Source organism: Diceros bicornis, chromosome 12 (assembly GCF_020826845.1).
Source record: "Diceros bicornis minor isolate mBicDic1 chromosome 12, mDicBic1.mat.cur, whole genome shotgun sequence".
NCBI lineage: Eukaryota > Metazoa > Chordata > Mammalia > Perissodactyla > Rhinocerotidae > Diceros > Diceros bicornis.
Window position 1 is genome coordinate 22,957,138 of NC_080751.1, and position 12,649 is coordinate 22,969,786.

Below are 12,649 nucleotides of genomic sequence, written 5' to 3' on the forward strand. Positions count from 1 at the left end.
ACTTTTCCTCAAAGGGTTGCTGTAAGAATAAATGAGAATGCATGCCACAGAGGACTTAGTCTTAGGTGCCCCATCATCACTGCCATCCTTAGAGAGGATGTCTAGTGTAATGCATGAGTGGGGCCTCCAGAACCAGAGTCTGTAGGTTCAAGTCCCAGCATTGCCTCTTGCTCTCTTTGACTTTGGGCAAGTTAACCTCAGATTCCTCATCTGTAAAATGGGAATCATAAAAACACTTACTTCGTGGGGTTATTGTGAGATCGAAATAAGTTAATATATGCAAAGATCTTGACTAGTGTTTGGTGCGTCTTTCCAAGTGTTATTCTCTGTTATGCTCCTTGTATGTCTTGAAACATGGGTGACTTTTTTAGAAGTAAATTTTTTGTAAAGGTAAAGAATTATTGCTATCAAAATAAGCAGAATTCTTATCAATATTCATGATGTTTTGTGGGATTTATACTTTTAGACTAGAATATATATGAGTCTTTATGAAATTTAGTTGTTGGATGAGTTGACTTGGTCACTCTTTCATTTAAACATGCATCATAGACTATACATACCTCTATTATAGTGATACCTATCACACAATTGCTGTTATCTGCAATCTTCTCTACTGAACAGAAAGCTCTTTGACAGTAAGAATAGTGTTTCATTCATATTTTAAACTCCAGTGCCTAGCAGAGTGCCTGGTACATAAAGAAGCTTAATTAATGTTGTGGAATGAATTAAATAATGTTATTCTTAAGTTGTTTATGAGTAGTTGAATGACATTATAAGTGATATTGTGCAGAATACTATTATTTGCATTGTTGAGTTGAACTTGTACGTTCTCAATTATTATTTTTGTAAATAGAGAGTAAATGAGGGGAATTACAGTATAACTTATGTTTCATTAGGAAAATATTTTTCACTTTGAAGATTAAACTTAAAATAGTCTGAACAGTGCATATCGAATATCTTTCTTTGATAACCATGTCCATTTTTTATAGTAAGACTTTCTGACTCCAAAACTTTCTGTCACTAAGTTGGGTGTTGTTATAGTTAATATGAATAATACAAATTAGATTTTGAATGTCCCAAATGATGATGTGATGTTATTAACGGCTTTGGAATTAAAAATAATAAAGAGTATTTATCAAACTAACACTGTGAAAATAAAAAGGCATCATTTCCTTAAGGACCAAAGCTTTATTTCTCTTTCCATTCAAGAGTGAATCTCTTTCTCTTGGGCAGTCTTAGTAAATAATTAGCTTTTGAAATAGCTGTAGTAAATTGTGTAATAAGAATCATAAAGGAAGTATATGTAATTAGTAAGTAAAACACTTAAACTTCACTGTACACTTAATAGGCATTACACAGTTGAGGAATATATATATATATATTTGTGTGTGTGTGTGTGTGTGAGGAAGATCCGCCCTGAGCTAACATCCGTGCCAATCCTCCTCTTTTTTGCTGAGGAAGACTGGCCCTGGGCTAACATCTGTGCCCATCTTCCTCCACTTTATATGGGACGCCGCCACAGCATGACTTGACAAGCGGTGCGTCAGTGCGCGCCTGGGGTCCGAACCCGGGCCGCCAGCAGCAGCACGCGCACTCTTAACCCTCTTAACCGCTGCGCCACGGGGCCGGCCCCTAGGAATATATTTTTTTAGATAAGCAGAATTGATGGGGCCTACCACCTGCTTCATTTATAGAATCAGTCTGTTTTACTTGTCAATAAAATCCAGTTGAATTACTGTGCCCTCTGAAATTATAAAATGCAAGAAATATCGTTCATGAAAGAGAGATTCTCAGTAACAAAATCTGAATACTAATCTACTCAGAAGTGTTACAGTGGTTCATAACATTGTTAAAACTTTTCAAATATGTGAACTATCTAATACAATGTGGATAATTTTGTATACATAATCCTTTGTTCAACCTAATCATCAGTTACCCAGTTTGGTTGAATATATTCATTTTCATTGGCTAAAACAATTAATTTAGAAAACTTGCCCTTTTCTGTTCCTATACTTTTAAAGCAGCCAATCTAAAATGAAACTTAAAAAAATTAATTTATAGGCACTTAGAAACTACACTTAAGTGGTTTGCAAGGTGGAAGGTGACTTATTTTTCACTTGACACATTTTATCATGACATTGTTTCTGTCCCTCACATCTCATTCTTTCATTTAACATTTTTGTGAAGACAGTTGAGTATTTATTAATATTTTATAGATGTATGTAATATCTCCAACTTTTAAAAAAAACAATGTTTCTGATGAAGAATTGTTTGGAAAGAAGAGGAAAGAGGATAGAAACAACCTTTGGGGCTTGTGATTTCTATCCTTGTCTTCTAACATTAAGAAAATGGATTACTATCTATACTCTGCCAGTGATCAAAAGGAGAGGGAAATAATATATGTATTGTCTGTTGACATGAACTTAGAATTAAGATCTGTGGAGTTCTAGACTGAGTGATGCTACAGACTGGCACGTCACCTTGAGCATTACACTTAACCTCCAGGACTCTCCATGTTCTTATCTTTTCAGTGGGAAGAGAGAAGGCAGTTACCCTGCCCTCACTCACAGAGGACATTGTAGGGTTATGTTGTAAGTGCTTTTTAAAAGCATTGGGGAAGGACAAAATGCAAGCAAATACAAAGTAAACATTAGCATTTAGAAATGGATGTTTATCATTATTTAAAAATGATGACTTTTTAGATCTTTTGTCTGAAGGGCGTTTTTCCTTTTGACTTTATATTTGAAGAGACCTATTATTGGTATGTTCACAAAAATGTATGAAGTATCTTTAAAAGAAGCAAAGAACTTTGGTTTAATTGAATGGGATTTTAAATGTTAACACTGAGTTTTGGTACATCCTGGGTTATAGCAGATGTTGATGTTGTAAGAACAAACTATGTATCTAGAGGATAATACATTTTATTAAGTTAAAGCTTGTAAAACTTGCACTTGCGTTGCAGGAAAAAATGTTCAGATATATCAGATTCCATTAGAAGTATATTCAAAGAGAAAAATTAATCATATTATTTACTTTTAAATTTCAAAAGGATTACTTGGCTATAGAACTCTTCCTTATACTGATTTGTTTTGTATCTTGAATGCAGTGAAATGTGCACATTTCAGAATATAGAGGCTTGGAGGATTTCATTTATTCCAGCTAATCTTTTATTTAGGGAGGTGAGTGAAGACACATGTGGAAAGGCTGTATTTTAAGAAACAGTTTTTTTCCTCTTGTCCCTAAAAATCAGTTAGGAGTCTTTAAAAGTCAAAAGCTCAGAGTTAGCACATTATGTAAGTTTTTTTGAATTCAGCTTTACCTCTCTGGTTATTATCAGAAGAGTTGTCACAATCTCATGATGTTACTCACTTCTTTAGGTGGAAATGAAATCTGGTGTACTCAGAGTAAGACCTATTAAAACGAGTGGGACATACAAAGCAATATTATTTATTTGAACTAACATTAAGGATAGTAAACAGTGATCCTCAAATGCAAGGTTACTAAGCAGAAAGCGACTTTTAAAAATATATTGTCCTTTTGTCATTGTTTGACAGCCAACTGATGGAAACTTAAAATGATCAGATTTCTTCTCTACTTTTGAATTTAAAGTCCACATTGATGTTTATAATGTCTTGTGTGGTGGTATGTGTAACTCTTTCGTATATTGAATCTTTACGTGTAACATATTAAATAAAATGACCAAAACAGTTCACTTTTAATGTAAATTTTGTTTTTCACAATCCTTTTCCCTTTGTTCTACCATTGTTTTTCAGTTTTGTTAATATTTCCACATGAATTGTCTTTCCTTTAGTGCAGCATCTTTCTTATTTTGCTCTATCTTCTTTTCTCATTGATATCCTTTTTCCTTGATCACAGCAGGTTTTTTTCTTTAGCATTCTTTTGCCTTTGCCTCTGTATAAAGTAGGGAGTAGAGGCTATCATTTATTTCAGTCTGCTCTTATGGGACTGAGGCAAAGGGCTACTGTATAGAAAATTTGCCTTGCCTTATCTCAAAAGATGAGCTCTCTGATATGTTATCTACACAAAACGTCAAAACGTAAGGGGCCCTTTTGTAAACCTAAAACCAAGTTTTAGCTTATGTGAGGTGGTTAAAAGGGAAAACTGTGATATGTTTATTATTTACTGCCTTTCTATTCATCTCTTTTATGGGAGGATACCCACAAAATTTTTTCTGTCCACACTACCTTGAAACATCTAACATCCCAACTTTGTTTTGCTGGGTGCCCAGTGCCATGGCAAGTTCTGAGGGCTGTGATGGCAATGACCATAGCCACCTGACCACATGGGGGGTGGCTGGCTTGAGAACATCACATTAGACATGAAGAGCAGCTCCTTTGTTTTGTTTTGTTTTTAACTCCTTAAAACCAGACCAAGCATCAGACCATGTCCACCATGAGGTTTTCCAGGGTTCACCATTGTTGAATGATTAATGGTTCCTGGTGAGGTAGCCATCAGTTTTATTGTTTTCCATGGCTTCGTCTCAAATGAAATGTATCCCTTTGAGTTAACTTTTGTTTTGATTTTAAGGATTCTTTTCACCCAGAACATCAAAGTGTATGAAAATGAATATGTATTTATAAACTAAAAAGATGTACATAAAAATCCTTTGAGTAAAAGTTTTCCTAAGGACCAAAATCCATTGGTTTGGAGAGAATGCTTAATAGTTTCTCAAAGTACCTAACATTATTCAGACATCAGTAGTAGAAAACTTTCAATTTGATTAAACAAAATGAATCCTCCTTTTGATTTAGAAAACAGTCCATTGTGACTTTTTATTTAACAATTGAAATATAAATTAGATAAACTGCATTTTGGAGTTGATTAAATGAGAAATTTTTCAGAAATTGCACTTTATAAAATCTATGCCTCATGGAAGAAGCTTGGTCTTTTTTTTTTATTTTGCTCACCTCTATCCCATTCCTGACTTCCATTCATTGATTCATTGGCTCAGTTGATTCAGCAGATACTTCTTGAGCACTCACTGTGTGCCAGCTGCTCTCACTCGGCTCATAGATTACAGCAGTGAAGGAAAGAGACGAACATTCCTATCCTTGTGGAGATTACATTCCAAACTATTTTGGTGTATAGAGCTTGTTATCTACTATTTGGAGTAGTCATAACTAAACATTGTGTAATAATGATAGAAAAAAAGTAAGATTTCTTCATATGGATTTTATGTCCTTTGACTTGGTGTAAAAGGAGTCCTAAATCCCAAAACAAAACTCCATTTGAATGGATATTTTTCAGTTGAGTTTGAGTTGAAATATATAATGTTGCTTGGTGTTTCCACCAGAAATCATGAAATCATCCTCATTTGTGAACCAGGGAAGCCTTACAGGGGACATGGTCTGAAATTTCTAGGTTTTCTTTATACTTTTTAAGTTGTTTTCTCCCTTTGCTTTGCTTTCCTCGTGATAGAGCCTGAAAAAAAATGTGTAATGCCAAAAATTGCACAATGGAAGCATAATCATCTCAGCTATATTGCACAATTAACAACAACATCTTAAGTTTGCTTTGTCTAGTGTACATAAAGAACGAATTTTTTGTTTCTATGATTGTAAAAACTATGTAAGTTCCTAAACAAACAAATAAAACCCTTAGTTTACATTTCCACCTCAAATATTAAAGTAGATTTATCGAAGTGTTTTTGCAGTAAAATAGCATTAATACGATATAATACAATATAAAGATTTTCATTAATTATTTTATTTTTATTCATAAATATTTAATACATGTCCCAAGTGCTTGGGGGAATCAGAGACTAACAAGACATGGCCCATGTCCATAGTGTGAGTCCAGTTGGGGAGACAAAAGATCCCCACATGAAAATTAAATCTCTTGTATTAGGCAATATGGCATTTAGCTTGATGAGAAGTCTGGTGTAGGCCATTACAGTAAACTTAGTCCTAGGTCAGATGAACTTGCCTTTTGGAAACCCTGGGTGGGAAATCTTTCCTTTTAAGTTTGGGCAAAGATGGTTAGCAGGCCTTCTTTGTGCCTTAGACGCCTAAGGGTAGCTACTGCAACTGCTCAGCAGGGGAGGGAAGTTTCGGAAAGGGAATGCAGCACACATCTTAGCCAATTATTACATTTGGTACCTATCCCCATAGAAAGCAGAAACTCTGAGCCTGAGAATAGAATGTATGGGCACACCATGGATATGGTTTAGGTTCTTGAGGACAAAAATTATTCCATAGCTTTGGGAAGCCTGGTACATCAGTGAGGGCCCTGTGGACAAGGGGAGTTCACTGAAAAATGGAAGAAACACTGAAAGGGGAGAAAAGAAGTAGAGATGGAGGCTTTTGACAGTTGCTGAAGATATGCTCTTTCTTCCTCGGTTTTGCCTGGACTAGCCTTGCCTGTGAGATGGGCATGCTCTGGGCCTAATATGCCAAATTTAGGAAGTCTGTATATATTGCTATGATAGGTAGGTATAATCTTTCTAAATTGTTTTGCTTTGGAATTAGCCAAAATTCCTGATGTGTGTGTTTAAATTCTCAGGCATAATGCACTGTGACTATGGCTTTTGTTTTCATTTTCCTGGGTGTTTGAAAATATTAAGAATCTTTTTATTTTTAGAGTGCATTTATTTGTTTATTTGGACTTAAATCTAAGATAGAATAATACAATATATGCTTCTCTCTTAGATTCAAATTAGGGGAAATAAATCTAAAGCCTCAATGTTTATCTGTTAATGAAAGTAGTTGGACATTTGTGTGGAGCCTTCTTTGTTTTTTTTAAACAACAATTTCTGTGAAGAGTTTCTTTTCCTGAAAACTGTATCTGTGCTAGAATCATCACACATCTGTTTAATTCAAAAGGCCACCTAGGATAGTTATGTTCATTATCTTGATTGCTCTGATGGTTTCAAGGGTATATACATATGTCAAAACTTACCAAATTATACATTTTAAATATATGCATTTATGTATATCAATAAAGCTTTTTTTAAAAAAGCCATGTAGGTTGTAAGGTATATTTTCAAAATAAAATCTCTGTTATAAAAATTATATTTTTAAAGTTTGTTATTTATTTTTTATTTCTCTATTTTATTTTATCTACCATTTATTCACCTCTATCCCATACCCCAGACACACATATTTTCAGAAAGACAAATAGAACAGAGGAGACCTATACGCCAGCTGAAATTTTGATATTGGACCTTAGAGAGCTTTTTTCCATATGTAAGGCTCGCTGGAGTATCTTTAAGTAATTTGCACAAATTTGAATTTGGAGAACTGGAGTTGTGTATTTTTCAAGGAATCCTCTTTTCCTTATAGTTTAACAGATTATGACTCATCTTTGGCGTGGAATAAAGAGCATGCTTTAGTAAGACTTTTTTTTTTTAAAAAAAGAGGTTAAATGGCTTAATGCTTCTCTTTAAATATTGTTCTTTTTTTTTATTTTTATAAATTAAATTTTGGCATGTTAGACCATAGACTCCATGAATAGATTTGTGTAGGAAAGAACTAAGCCTGCTCCATTCTTCTTGCTCCCGTGTCTTGAGCACAGCACGGAGGGCTTAATATACGTTTGTTAAAGTGATGGTTTAATATTAATTGAATATTCCTTATGTCACCCAATGTATGTTTCAGGGAAATTTCTTTATTGGTGGAATTAATGCCTACGTTAAGTTTAAAACACTGGCAATTTTTCATGAATAAAAAAATAGTCTAGAAAAATATTCAGAGTTGTCTTTGTGGAATTGGGACTATCAGAGTATTCATGAGTTGTGACTTTAAAGCTCAGGCTCTTTCTCTCATACCAGCAGGACCCACTGGAATTACCCATGCCCAGGCCACAACTCAGGGTGAGGCCCTGGCTTCAATATTTTTAAAAGTCCCCAGGTTGGGCCGGCCCCCGTGGCTTAACGGTTAAGTGCGCGTGCTCCGCTACTGGCGGCCTGGGTTCAGATCCCCGGCACGCACCGAGGCACCACTTCTCAGGCCATGCTGCGGCCGCATCCCACATACAGCAACTAGAAGGATGTGCAACTATGACATACAACTATCTACTGGGGCTTTGGGGAAAAAAAAAAAAGGAGGAGGATTGGCAATAGATGTTAGCTCAGAGCCGGCCTTCCTCAGCAAAAAAGAGGAGGATTCAGCAGGATGTTAGCTCAGGGCTGATATTCCTCACAAAAAAAAAAAAAAAAAAAAGTCCCCAGGTTATTCTAATGTATAGCCGCACTGTACAGTAGTCCCTTGCTTATCTGCGGGGGATACGTTGCAAGACCCCCAGTGGATGCGTGAAACCGAGGATAATACTGAACCCTGTATATACTATGGTTTTTCCCATACATACATACCTATGATAAAGTTCAATTTATAAATTAGGCACATGAAGAGATTAACAACAATAACTTCTCTTTGGCATATCCGAATTGCCAACATCACCAATCTTGTGCTTTGGGGTCATTATTAAGTAAAAAAGGGTTACTTGAACACAAGCACTGCCATACTGTGACAGTCGATCTGTTAATCAGAGGGCTAGTAAGTGACTAACAGGCAGGTAGCATATATAGCGTGGATACGCTGGACAAAGGGATGATTCACATCCCAGGCAGGACAGAGAGGGAAGGCTCGAGATTTCGTCACACTACTCAGAATAGTGAGTAATTTAAAACTTTTAAATTTAAAATTTATAATTGTTTATTTCTGGAATTTTCCATTTAATATTTTTGGTACTGCAGTTGACCGTGGGTAACTGAAACTGCTCTTCAGTGCTCTCTCCCATACCGTATTCCCCGACACCCAAACTTTCTATTGTAAAGCTTTTCAAACATGTAGAAAACTTGAAAGAATAATTCAGTGAACACCCATATTCCCTCTACCTAGATTCAGTAATTATTAACCTTTTGCTGTAATTGCTTTTTTGTTCCATGTGAAAGTAAGTTTCAGACATCATGACTCTTTACCGTTAAATACTTCAGTATGCACCTCCTGAGAATGAGGACATTCCCCTACGTAACCACAATACCATTATCACACCTAAGAAAATTAATAATAACTTGGGAATGCTGTTCTAGACCTCATTTCCATTTATTAAAAGTATATGAGTTCATATTCCACTAAAAATCAAGTGCATATGAAGTGAGAAGTTCTGCAGAATATGAAATTCTGAGAATTTTGGCTAAAGATATGTTTCTTCTCTGTGTTTGCAAGTAAGGCCACTACTTCAAACATTTTTGTGAAGTAAATGCATTTTCTTATGTATGGTGAGGTAAGATCCTTTCTAGCTCTAACATCTCATGATCATATCATGAGAAAAAACATTTATCAAAGTTCATGCCACAGTGTGGTTTAGTGGAAAAAGCCCAGTTTCAAGCCAGAATGGTATTGGTTCATGTACTTGCTCTGCCATTTACTGCAGGTGACCTTGGAGAAGTTCAATTCCTGTGTCAGTTGGGATGCTTTCAGAAACCGCCCTCGAGCTCGCTGGAATCATCAGGCAATTTATTATTTCACAACAAATCCAGAGGTAGGGCAGGCTCCAGGGTCGGGCAGTTCTGTAGCTCGGGTTCTTAGCATCTTTCTGCTGAGCCAGACTCCTTGTTGACTCCAGCTTCTGTTTTGGGTCCTTGCTCAAGCTGGTTCATATCCAAATGTTATGGTATCCAGAGGAAGTCAGAAACCTCTCCACAGTCCTGGGCTGTCAGTCTTTCTGTCTGATTTGGCATTTCTGCTCATGTCTGGACCAGTAACCTGGGGATGGGGTTCTCTTAGGGAGAGGATGGAAGGAATGGATTTTGGCTATACCACTAACAGTGTTCATTACTCTTCTCTAAGCCTCTGTTTTCTTTGCTGTAAAATGGGAACAGTGGTAACTACCTCTGTGATTATTAACTGATATAAAATAGGTAAAGCAACAAGCACAAAGCTGATGTTTAATAAATGCTAATTCCTATTTTTTTCTTCTCCCCTTTCCATCTTATAGGAAGTTCTGTCTTCCTTTGACACTGCCACACTCCATACTAGTAAACACGTGTCAGTGACTCTCCCTTAACTAGTCTCTTACCTGCCCTCTTACTTCAGTATCTAGGGCATGGAATTTTATGTGAATGTTGCACATTGGTCAAATACCGTCCATTAACCTGTCTTGGCCCATCTTATTTCTTCTTATGTACTTCACTTTCACTTTATATTATTCCAAAGCCAGGGAAGGGAAACGTCAACAGTGTGTACATATTTATCAAGATCTAGATCATATGTGAATAAAAATCTCTTTAATGTCGCTATTCGTAAAAACAACAGAGTTGAAATAGATTTTTCCCCTTTTATTAAAAGAAATGCACCCAGCCAGTCCTGATGGCCTAGTGGTTCAAGTTCGACGCGCTCGTCTGTCAGTAGCCGTGCTGTGGTGCCGGCTCACATAGAACTAGCAGGACTTAACGATTAGAATATACAATTATGTACTGGGGCTTTGGGGATGGAAAAAGAAGTGTACCATGACCTGTGAAAAAGTCAGCAAGGTAAAATGCTATATTTGAAATACGGTATCTTATTTGTCCAGGATAGACCAGGTCTTTGATACTTCGGGAAAATCTAGGCTTACGTTGATAGTGTAGTCTCTGTCTACACTATCTGGTTTCTCTAAAACTTACTTTCTAAAAAGAATTGTGTCTAATTTACCAGCAGATCTCTTTTGGATTGTTTGGTCTTGAACCCTCTCTCACCCACCATGAGAAAGTCATCTTCCAAAGCCGTGTTTTCCAGTATGTGTGAGTGCTGGAGGGTCTTTGCTCAGGCATGCCCTTTTCGAAGTATCTGGAGAGGGATTGTCATATTTTTCCCCTGTGGGTTTTCTAAAGCACTCCTGAGACACCTGCAAAGTCCTGTAAAATTGTCACAACCCAATCACATGGGAAGATCTTCCCCTTTCTTTTTGAATTTTCTTCCTAAACAATGGGCTCACTCTTGAAGGAGAACTGTCGATCCGTCTTGACCCCTCAAGTAGAATATTTAATTCCTGCTAGCCTCCATGGCAAGGGAATAGAAGATGAAAAGTCTGGTGTCTCTGTTGCTTGGAAGATGCTGAACTTTGGCTTGTCCCTTTTCAGTTACAGTTTTTTTACTTTATCTTTAGATTTAGTGTTGACAAGGTGTCTATTGATCTGTTAAGCTCTGTGAATACTGAAAATACTCAGATTTTGAATGGTTTCATCCATAATTCAAAGGTTCTGCTGGATGAATTGTTTCAGTCAGGGGGATACTTTTTAAAAGAACTGTTTAAGTGTGTGCTGATGTTTCTTGTACATCTCAACTGAAGGTTCTGTGAACGCTAAATTATGAAGCAGCACGATGAAAGCACAACTCTGAAATCAATTGTAATTTTATTAAAGAAGCCAGAGAAGGGACATTGTGGCTATAGTTTTTGTTAAAAGTGCTAAGGTTTTGAAAAAAGAAAAAGTTTGAAATTTGTATTGCGTTTCCTCGAAGTGCGATTTGTTACTTTTAAAAAGGGTGACATATGGTTGTAGCTTGTGAAGCTTGGTTTTTTCGGGGGCAAATTTTTAATTTTAGTATCTTGCAGAAGAGTTTTGTGGACAAGATTCCCTTTGTTGTGTAACAAATGCTTTTACTGTTTAGCTAAGGTTTGCTACCAGTGGCCCAGAGGATGAAATGAAAAGTGAAATTGCTGTTGTTTCCCATCTAATGCCAGATTTTATTTTTATTTCCAATACCCAGTGTTAAAAAAAGAAATGAAAAGAAAGCAAAAATCAAGATCCAAAAGCTCAAACTAACATTTAATTTCCTAAATAGAATAAGGCTGTCTTTGCCGTGATGTGAAAAGTCATACGTAGGGAACATCTGTTCATAGCTATACCATGGCAACAGTGCTCGTGGGGTAGTAGTTGGGTCGGGATGTATTCCTGGCCTCAGACTCTCAATGAGGCAGGTAAAACCAATCAAGGCTAAGCAGTTGGGATTGACTCACCTTCTTTTTTACCTTCCTGCCAGAAATGTTTCAACTGTGCTTCTACTTTTGCCCCTACTTTTTAGTCTCCTTGAGAGAATGGAACAAAGATCCAAGTGACAGTGAGTTGGAGAGCAGTGCGCTATCTGCCTCTTATTATCCAGGACTCATACTCTAGTGATAGAGTAATTGCCAGGGCTTTGTCTTTGCTTCTTTCTGCATTCTGTCATTTCTGTGTTCTGTCCTGGAGCCTCTAACGGGCAGAGCCTAAAGTTGTGTGGAATGGGGTCTAAGGGCAAACTGTTTTTGTCTCAGGTCATTTATTGTTTTCATTTTTCATAAGGAATTCTTATTTTGACTGAAAATTGCAGCATAACCAACGAACACTTGTTGACCAGCTAAGAGAAATATATATACAGTAGCTTTTAAAAAATTATTTGGAAAAGAGGTTATTCTTGGAGAATAATTTTTGTTATTATTTCTGAAAGACCTAAATACCACGGGGAAATTTTAGGGCCATGAGTTCATTTTGCTCTATTAAGCATTGCACCATTTAATTTGTGCATCTTTAACTATATGCTATGTGACTAGTCATGAAGCACTTTGGGGACACTTATTGGTCACTTTGAGTTTTCAGAAGTAATTTTTTTTTTTAATTGCAGCTGGACAAAAATAAAGGGCAGTTTAAGGGTACTATTAGAATTGTATTATG

At 36.4% G+C, this 12,649-nt stretch overlaps 1 protein-coding gene across 4 annotated transcripts in view; it reads left to right on the forward strand.

Annotated features, from left to right (window-relative positions):
• Positions 1–12,649, forward strand: part of SERTAD2 (SERTA domain containing 2) — a 110,723-nt gene that overhangs the window by 2,149 nt on the left and 95,925 nt on the right. Inside the window, exon 2 of one of the 4 annotated variants that reach the window (XM_058551086.1) lies at positions 9,394–9,501. The exons of 2 other annotated variants lie outside the window; for them this stretch is intronic. In XM_058551086.1, the coding sequence (XP_058407069.1) occupies positions 9,431–9,501 (71 nt within the window). In that variant the 5' untranslated portion in view covers positions 9,394–9,430. Of the gene's footprint in view, positions 1–9,393; positions 9,502–12,649 lie in introns of those variants that run through there. One more of the 4 variants, XM_058551091.1, reaches the window with a different exon arrangement.